This window comes from Carica papaya, chromosome 1, assembly GCF_054855325.1.
Source record: "Carica papaya isolate Zhongbai chromosome 1, ASM5485532v1, whole genome shotgun sequence".
Classification (NCBI taxonomy): Eukaryota; Viridiplantae; Streptophyta; class Magnoliopsida; order Brassicales; family Caricaceae; genus Carica; species Carica papaya.
Genome location: NC_142309.1, coordinates 2,844,877 through 2,853,581, shown reverse-complemented (window position 1 = coordinate 2,853,581; position 8,705 = coordinate 2,844,877). Strand labels below are relative to the sequence as shown.

General features: G+C 34.5%; 2 protein-coding genes across 3 annotated transcripts; one reads left to right on the top strand and one right to left on the bottom strand.

The window, feature by feature from the left end:
- Positions 1 to 342: 342 nt before the first annotated feature.
- On the top strand, positions 343 to 5,585 carry LOC110810213 (uncharacterized). Of its 2 annotated transcripts, none has more exons than XM_088214104.1 (7): positions 343 to 505; positions 592 to 721; positions 2,188 to 2,273; positions 2,374 to 2,582; positions 3,535 to 3,582; positions 3,928 to 4,111; positions 4,921 to 5,585. In XM_088214104.1, exons 1-6 carry the CDS (start codon positions 412 to 414, stop codon positions 4,054 to 4,056), a joined length of 696 nt encoding a protein of 231 aa, XP_088070230.1. In that variant the 5' UTR covers positions 343 to 411; the 3' UTR covers positions 4,057 to 4,111; positions 4,921 to 5,585. The 2 variants fall into 2 exon arrangements, with proteins under 2 accessions (XP_088070230.1, XP_021891992.1); XM_022036300.2 differs by having other exon boundaries at positions 346 to 505; positions 592 to 717; positions 2,184 to 2,273.
- On the bottom strand, positions 4,562 to 7,708 carry NRT2.7 (high affinity nitrate transporter 2.7). Its single transcript, XM_022036299.2, has 2 exons — positions 6,511 to 7,708; positions 4,562 to 5,308 (listed from the first exon to the last, which is right to left on the bottom strand). Exons 1-2 carry the CDS (start codon positions 7,653 to 7,655, stop codon positions 5,041 to 5,043), a joined length of 1,413 nt encoding a protein of 470 aa, XP_021891991.1. The 5' UTR covers positions 7,656 to 7,708; the 3' UTR covers positions 4,562 to 5,040.
- Positions 7,709 to 8,705: the final 997 nt, after the last annotated feature.

Below are 8,705 nucleotides of genomic sequence, written 5' to 3'. Positions count from 1 at the left end.
ATTCTTATATTTTAATTACTTAATAAAGATAAATTAGTCATAATTTATTAAGTTAGTGCATATAAATTTTATTTATATATTTAATTTTTGTAGAATCAAACTTTTAGTTTTAGTAATTGAAAAATTAGAAATATTTAAATTAAATATAAAGACAATATTTTCATTTAAATTTATGTTCTGTTTATGTATTGCATTTTTATTTTTTGAAATAATTATAAATCAGTCAAAAATTGGTTAGTTGAAACTTCCTTTTTTTTTTAATTTTTTTCTTGTTCTAAAATTCCGAATCATTCGCGTAAGCCGGTATGTGGAAAACGACGACGTATTAGTTTCCTCATTCAGCATAGACTGCAGAGACTGACTTCGATTTCTTCATTGACGGTATCGGATTCACAGTCTAATGGTCTAAAAATGGTCCATGCAGCGAAATTTCTCTACTCAATCAGACAATCTCTTAGTCGGACTCTATCTCCAGGTTCACCAACTTCCCGCTCCCGGCAATTCTGTAAGTATTATAAGCAAAACTCTGCTTAGTTTTTTCCTTTTCTTTCTGGAAATTTTTTCGGTGGGTTAAGTTTCTCCTTTTTGCAGATAGCGATTTTCAGTCTTTGACGAAATGGGTAAAGCCTGTTGATTCTATACCACATGTTCGTACCTCAAGGTTTCAGTACAGACTAAATTTGCAGAGATATTATATACATAATTTCTGTTTGTCAGGCAAGTAATTTTCATTTTTGTAAAAAGGGTCTCGGTTGTATTCTGTTTTCTATGGCTTATTTGCTTGAAATTCTGGGCACTGGATTTGATTCTTTACGTTTACAATTTTATATTGTCTATAATTGACTGTAATATCTTAGAGCCTACATTGTACTATGTTGGTTTCATGGTGTAAGTAGCTGGTTAAGGTTCTTTTCCACATCGGTCATTGAGTCTAGGACCTTTTTACTTGAAAAGTTTAGTTACTGAATTATGCATTGTTAGGCTCCCTTTGATACAAAAAAATAGTTTTTACTTTTTAAATTAATTTGTATTTCACTCAATAGCTAGTCAATAAGTAGAGAGTGATTATGAAAATAATGTTAGGTCCTATCCTCACAATTGATAATCTATAGAGGAGGGGAAAAATCCTGGTTAACAGATGTTATTCGCGTTCGGGAATTGCAGAGACTTTGAACCATCTTCTGTTGCATTACTCCTCATACTGCCTTTGGTACATTATGCTGGAGTTCCCTGAGATGAGTTGGGTACCTTCTGTTTATGTTGCAAGAGAGGTGGGGACATGGCATGGCATCCAGAGGGATAAGCACATGAGAAGACTTATCTCCTATCCCTCTCACTACCATGTGGACGATTAGGAAGGAAAGAAATCAATTAGCGTTCTAGTTCTCAGCTTTTTCTTTTAGTGGAGTTAGAGATTCATGTTTTCAGACTTAGGGTTTTTGTTTGAGAGTCATCCTTTTGTTTTTGAAGAGGACCTGAGCAGTGGATTTAGATTTTGAGGGACTTATAAAACTTTTGTATATGGGGGGTAACTTCTTGGTGCTTTTTTAACACATATTTGTTACCTTCTCAAAAGATTTAATTATGAAGCTCAGCTTACGTCATTTTAGATAGAACTTTCACAATGTCTTAGGTAATTACGGGAGATTTCTTCTCCAAAAATTATTGATTTTTTTGAACATTGCCTTAACGTGGTATTTCCGCATTTGGATGGAAGCTTGCACCTATCCATTATTGTTTATATTGGTGGACTACCTTTTATTGTAGAGACAAAGTGTTTTAGGTAAGCCATTTTAATTCATTGGTTGACAGGCACATAACTAAAAGCATAAGGCTTATGCTTTTGTGCATTTTAAATAGTATTCATAATCCCATTAATATGATAACAAAATGCCGGTGGATATTTTCCTTTGTCCTCTTTATCGTTTGTTTTTTTTTTTTAATTTTTTATTTTGCTTATATATTACAATAGTTTTTTCTTTCCCATATAAAATATCCTTCAGATACATGTCTATGAAACTTGACAGTTATTACATTTTTTTTGAGTGAAAAACTTTTGTTATTAATACTTGAAGTATAAAGTTACTGATGGTTCTTATCATACTAGGGAAAATAGTGCTTTGGATTTCTTTTACAACGTCTTTGTTGTATTAATTGGATATTTCTTACTGGTGTTCTTTCAGGAAGTAAAAATATCAGGAGAGTTTTGTTTGGTGTTTCAGTTGTATCTGCATCATTATGCTTCCAGAAGCATGCTGCTTATGCTATGGATGGTGAGCAGATTGCCCAGATGGTGCTATAACGAGCTATAAAATTAGCTATTCTTTCTGATACAACTTTGATAATCCTGTGTTTTTGACGTAAAATGCATAGGTGACGATATCTTGGTAGGTGACCATGATGTAGACTTGTCAGGTGATGATTCAGACATATTTCAGCGAAGGAAATTCTGGTTGCCTGTTTTTCTCTTTCTTGTTGTGTTTCTGAACTGGGGAAATCCTATAATACTTCTGCAAGAAGTGACACTTTTCCTCCTAAGAAGAAAACCCACTCCTTTATCAGTCTATTTCTTCATCGAGCAGGTTAGGAAGCTTTCATGATACTCAAGCACAATCCTTATTTTTCTTATCTTGAATATTTTATAACACATGATTGATTATTGTCATAAAACTCATCATCATCCTTCATTTAAGAGAAAAGAATTCATTACCGTTATCATTATTATTATCCATAGTCCATGCAGTCTTTATTGGCACAGAGGGGTTTGAGGGTTACTTGAAGACGAAAGGAAAAAATGTTGATTTATATGGATCAGGGAGAGAAATGGAACCCTCTTTTCCAGTGTGTGTGCGAGACCAATTTGTGCAGCTCAGTCAGGCCTGGACATTGTGTTGAGAATGTCTTTGGCTGTTTTCTATCAGTTATGAGTGAAAGTTCAAAGGGCTCGTTAGAGAACTGTGAAATATCATAAGCAAAAGAACAATAAGAAGTTCTAAAGTTGTTTCATACCTAGTCAAATTCTTGTCTTATACTTATACCACGACTACAAGGCTCCCGAAGACCAGTACTCCTTCGACGGGAACTATCTTTTAAACTTATCTCAAACTGCCTTTTATTCTTTACATTGTAAAGCCAAACCAAACTGTTAATAGTTTTATTGCTTTATTCATAACTTAACCATAACATAATTAAATAAAGACTAAAGTAAACCCAGAAATTTGAGGTCAGATTTGTCCTTTCTTTCAACCCTTCCCACTCTTTTTTGGTTCTGGTAAACCTTCCCAAATCTCTTATGTTGCGGATAAATAACAAGGCAATCCTTTTGTTGAATTGTGGAGTTGAACACAGAAGACTTAGTTCCTTGTTGTCCTTCTTGTTGGTAATGTTAGAAACTTATGATGTACTTGTTAAATTTCAATCTCCCAACGCTCTTCTTACATGTGTTAGAAATAAAAGACTCTGCAAACATTTTATTTAGCCTATTTACTTGCATACTAATTGACGCATTCTTGACTATAAACTTGGATATTACAGAAGTGTCTCCAAACTAAGCGCCAAGAGCCTTACTTCTACAAACAAAAGGTGCATTCCTATTTCTTATTTGTTTATTGCTTCTCTACTATGTAATTTAATTGAAGATCTTTAACTTTCTTACACATTATTCTACTTGCTGGATATAGAGATGTAGCCTGGTTTACTTAAGTTTGCTACTGTTCATGTTTATTGTGTGAAATCAATGTGTTTAATCTTACATGCTTCTATGTTGCTTAGAGACTAACATGGTTTACTTAAGCTTACTACAATTCGTTTCTTGCTTGAAGTCAATCTGTTTAATGATTTCACATGTTTGTCAGAAAACTAGCCTGGTTTCACTTTTACCGTTATTATTTTACTCACTTATACTAATTTGTGATGTTTATCCTTCAGTCACTATATGCCAAGAAGGTTGAAGTCCAAGATTATATGTTGCTGTGCCTTGCTAGAGTGGAAGTGGGTGCTCAGAAGTTTACATTGTTAGGGATTCTTGGTAGTTGGTGGACTTTGTCAAATTCATAGTTCCCCGTTTTCAGTGCTTGTGCTCTAAAATATTATCAGAAGGCAGTGAAATCAGGTAAAAGTGCACTGTGTTTGGTTCAACTTATTGTTCAAACTTTTATATTAGTTTTAATATACATTGTTATGTTTGAGTTATTACCATCTCTATCTTGTTTTGGTGATGGGAATTCATCTCCTGCAATTGAAAGGTAAAAATTGAATTCCCACTATCAGGGAATTCAAGTTAGAATTGTGGTAACTTTCCTTTTTGAAAAAAATAAAATCCATGTTCAAATTATGCATATCAAGGTTAATATAAAATTTTGAACTAGTAATTGAGTGGGAGATGAACCAAACATTACCCCTGGAACTAGCTGTTAATTTTTTCTTTAGCATCAGAAGTTCTCTACCAGGAAAATTTGTATTTTGTCGTCTATTTGATCTTGTATTTCCATTCCCAGGCTTCTGTATATATATATATGTACTTAGTGAAAGACAAATACATCTACTGGTTACAAGTTGCAACTTTTGATGGAAAGAACTTCGTTTATTGCAAAAACAAGAATACATGTTGAATATTTGCTAAGGTCGAGAGCAATAACAAACAATCTTCACATTGATGGCAATAATGATAACATGCTTGGACAATGGCAAGATATCTTTGATATTCTTTGTTGCTCCAGAAAGTGCATTGAAAGATTCTATTAATGAAACTAGTTCAATTTGAATTTTGTTTATAATTTTCTAACAAAGAATTAAGATAAAAACCAGTAACATTTTATAGTCTTCCAATTTATTTGTGTTGCTAGATACCCTAATTTTTATTCCTTTAATATTTTTATCCTTAATGTTAGTTGACAAATCTTTACTTACATGTTTCTGCAGTTACCGTCCTTGGCTTGTTTCAATATTTTTCGTCTTGGCTTGCAAATTCAACATTTCATTCTTGATTTGGTTGGAAGTGATGCTTAATGGTGTTTGAGATCGAAGGATATGGTCCGCTGCTCACTTGTTTTCCGGCGTAATAGACTCCTCTTGTTCGAGCAGGTGATAATCTTCAGGATCTGGGTTGAAGGAAGGGCCACAAAACATGCCACCCAATCTAGGAAAGTAAATCAAGGAAACAGGCATAGTACAAACAATCATCATTAGACCCATAAGAGATATGCTTGTCTGCTTTGAAAACCTTGACCCAGAAAACAACAGTAGCTGGGTCAGAACCGCGCCAACTGTACCGCCACTCCCTGTGATTCCTGATACTACTCCGAGTGACCTGGGAACCAAGATCAACAAAACAGGGTATTGTTTAATTATTGAAATGTTGAATGCAGAGCAAGAGAATTGTCTTGTTTGGAATTTTTCTCCTGCAAACAAATTGATAGATGATAGGATTTGGAAATGATTGGCTGTTTGTTTCTTTTTTTTTTCTTTTGGGTAGAGTAGAGTTTCATCTCTGTGATTTTGTCCAGTTGTAATTATTTGTTGCAATAATTCAATTTGCATACGGGGTTTTGCTATAGCATGATTGGTAATTGGTAAAGGAGTTTTAACGAGGGGAGTAAGGTTCTATTGTATTTTTGATCTTGTGGGGATGTTCTTTTTGAGCATCATAAACAAGATTCACTTTCTTGTAAGAGAAGAAAAGTCCAAGCAACCTGAGTTTGTAACAAGTTATCCTGATTAAGATTATTTCAAAAATAATTATTAAGTATTTTAAAAATATATATAAATTAACATGCTTTATAAATATAATTAGTAAATCTTTTTTTTAAAGAATACAAAAAATAAAATTTAAAAGTGTGGTATTCATACTTACTAAATCTATCAATACATTTGTATTTTTGGAACTTTCTTGTCAAAAAAAAGTTTTAATTTTTTATTATAATTAAAAATTAAAATTAACGTGTACTTACATTCATTATTTACAATGATTCAAAATTTTTAAGTGTGAAAAAATAGGATTAATTTATAACAATTTTAATTTTTAAATTTAAAAAATAATTAATTGTAAGTTAGAACATCAAAATAGTTTTTGGTTGGATAGGGGGCGAATGTGGACGGGGTGATGCGCACCACCCGTCCACATGGCATCATATGTGTCTACGTGGCATCGCAGTGTATTTCCACGTGGCATTATATGACGTCATGTGTACCGAATCTTGTGGTTCACGTGGACGTACAGCCAATAATTGGAAATTGAGTAATTCCGCCTCTTGATGGAACTAGACGTTTTATGATCATACATACAAGCGAAGGTGACGAAAAAGTTTACTACATTTTTTGTTTGCAAATATTCTTTTTGTAAGAAATTATAAAATAAAATAAAATTGTATTTTTATTAAATTATATTATAATTAACGTTTGTAGTTTTTATAAAATTCGTAAGTTTAATTGATAAAATTTATGAATTATATTAAAAAAATCAAGCCGAAAATTAATTTAAGAAGCCAACTTAATTTAAAAAAAATTACTCACCGTTTGGAAACAAAAGGCACTACGCCGAAATTGAGTCCCGAAGCCGCCTGGACAAAAACGGAGAACACGCCCATCACAACCACCGATCCCCACAACGACTTATAAACTCTCCCCAGCGTTACACACAGCAGACCGCCGACGGTTTGAACCGCCCACAATGCCCACAATCTCCCTCTCATCCCGAACCGCCGAGCCGCCCGGTCCGAAAACAACCCGCCCATCGGCCGGGAAAACCAGTTCGACATCCCAACAATGGCCGCAATTGATCCAGCAATCGCAATATCCACCCCGAATCTATCATAGAAATACTCGGCGACTATATTCTCCATCGTCATCTCTACCCCGAAGCTGAACCCGTACGCCAAACCCAGGATCCAGCCTCTGTAATTCGTCAACCCATTGAAGAGAACTTCACTGAAGCTCATCTGTTTTGGATTCTCGCCGGAGTTCTTAGAGTAATCTTTGTAGTTTCCGGGGGGAACGTCTTGCCCGTAGGCTAATACCATTAGTGCCATGGAAGCCTGAAAGATTGCAGGGATGAAGAAGATGACTCGCCATGCGGTGGATGATGGGACATTGAAGTATTCTGAAACGAGCGAGTAGAAAAGTGGCATAGTTAGCTGAGCCACGCCGGAGCCGACGTTAGCCCAGCCGGCTGACACGCCGTTGGCTAATCCGACGACGTTCCCGGCAAACATGGAGCTCATCCAGAACTGGTTAGCCACAAAGTTGGCCAAGCAAAATCCGACGAGGAACCGAACGAGAATGAAGAGTTTCGCGGAGGAAATTAAAGAGGTGGCGAGGATTACCGGAGCGGTGAGAAGAGAGAGGGTTGCTGACGCGATACGTGGGCCCACGAGGTCGCATGCGGGGCCCATCGCGAGGCGGGAGAAGATGGAGCCGAGAAAGGAAGCGATTCCGGCGGCACCGATGTCGGCGTCGGAGAGTTTAAGGTCTTGGCGGATGACGGGAATGAGAGGAGGGATGGAGAAAGTGGAGAAGAAGCAGGAGAAGAGTGAGAGCCAGGCTAAGTGAAAAGCACGCATATGGGGAGTTGAAATTGATAGTAGACGAAGCTCAGTGGCTTTGTTCTGAGAGTCTACTGGGAGGAACTCGGAGGTTATCAATGGCGGGTTTCTTTCCATTTTAGAGACAGTTTGGTTTTGGAAGATGGTCAGTTGGTGTTTGTGTATCTAAATCTCTGTGGGTATATATATATATATATATACACACATACAGGTATGTAGTAACATTATAATTATAGTCCTACTTTTTCTTTTTGAGGATATAATTACGTTTTTACTGTTATTAAACAAGCTTCATCCTAAAATGTGTTTATTTATCAGGTGTGTTACTGAGGGTCTAATAATTAACTTGGAATTCGTTCAACGAGTGATTATGTATCGGTTTGAAAATAACAGTCAGTGCCTAAGTTAGGATAACCATGGAATGTTCTTTATATATACATATGTACTCATGAGACATGCTGTATGGTGTATCTAATAATGTTTTTTAGGGTAGGAGTGAAAGATTGTTAATGATGGGAATTAAAATTTTAGGTTCTTTTATTACAAGAAGAGTGTGATTATTAAAGTACGTACTTTATTTATAAAAATATATGAACTAATAACTAAAAAATATAATAAATAAAATATTATTTTAATATTTTTATAAATTTTTTATTTAATTATTAATAATATAAATATAATAAAAAATTTAATTCAATTTAATTTCAACAAATTATGTTTTTAAATTAAATTAGTATTTTATGAAAGTCAAATTTACTTAATTAAGATATTCACATGAGATTAAAAATTTAAATTACTCTTTTTTAAAATTAATTTCTGCTTTAATTTCCCTAGCGTTTTATTGGCAACTTTGGTTTCTGTTTTCTCTCTATTTTTTCTATGGTCCAAATATTTGTAAATTATTATTATTTAAATAAAAGGCCACAATTAAATGTAGACACATTTCAAGATCAATTGAACCAGTCTTAAAATGGCAACTTTACATCCTTTTTTTTTTTTTGGTCGATGGGTTCTTTTTGTCGTATTCTGGTGAAGCAATTAACTGCAAAAACCTGTCTGGGCCTGGCTATATATATTGATAATGATATGAACGTGCAACAAATATTGGTAGTTGGCAATGTACACATTCGGTGGGGAATTTGGTTTGTACAAACTCTGTCATGTTAT

What these genes read in the sequence shown, in the direction of transcription:
- LOC110810213 (XM_088214104.1), top strand. Translation starts at nt 412, where the DNA reads ATGGTCCATGCAGCGAAATTTCTCTACTCAATCAGACAATCTCTTAGT. An exon ending in AATTTCTGTTTGTCAGGCAA is followed by an intron (nt 722 to 2,187) that starts GTAATTTTCATT and finishes TCTTTCAGGAAG; the next exon opens with TAAAAATATCAGGAGAGTTT. An exon ending in CTTACTTCTACAAACAAAAG is followed by an intron (nt 3,583 to 3,927) that starts GTGCATTCCTAT and finishes TTTATCCTTCAG; the next exon opens with TCACTATATGCCAAGAAGGT.
- NRT2.7 (XM_022036299.2), bottom strand. Translation starts at nt 7,655, where the DNA reads ATGGAAAGAAACCCGCCATTGATAACCTCCGAGTTCCTCCCAGTAGAC. An exon ending in GTGCCTTTTGTTTCCAAACG is followed by an intron (nt 5,309 to 6,510) that starts GTGAGTAATTTT and finishes CTTGGTTCCCAG; the next exon opens with GTCACTCGGAGTAGTATCAG.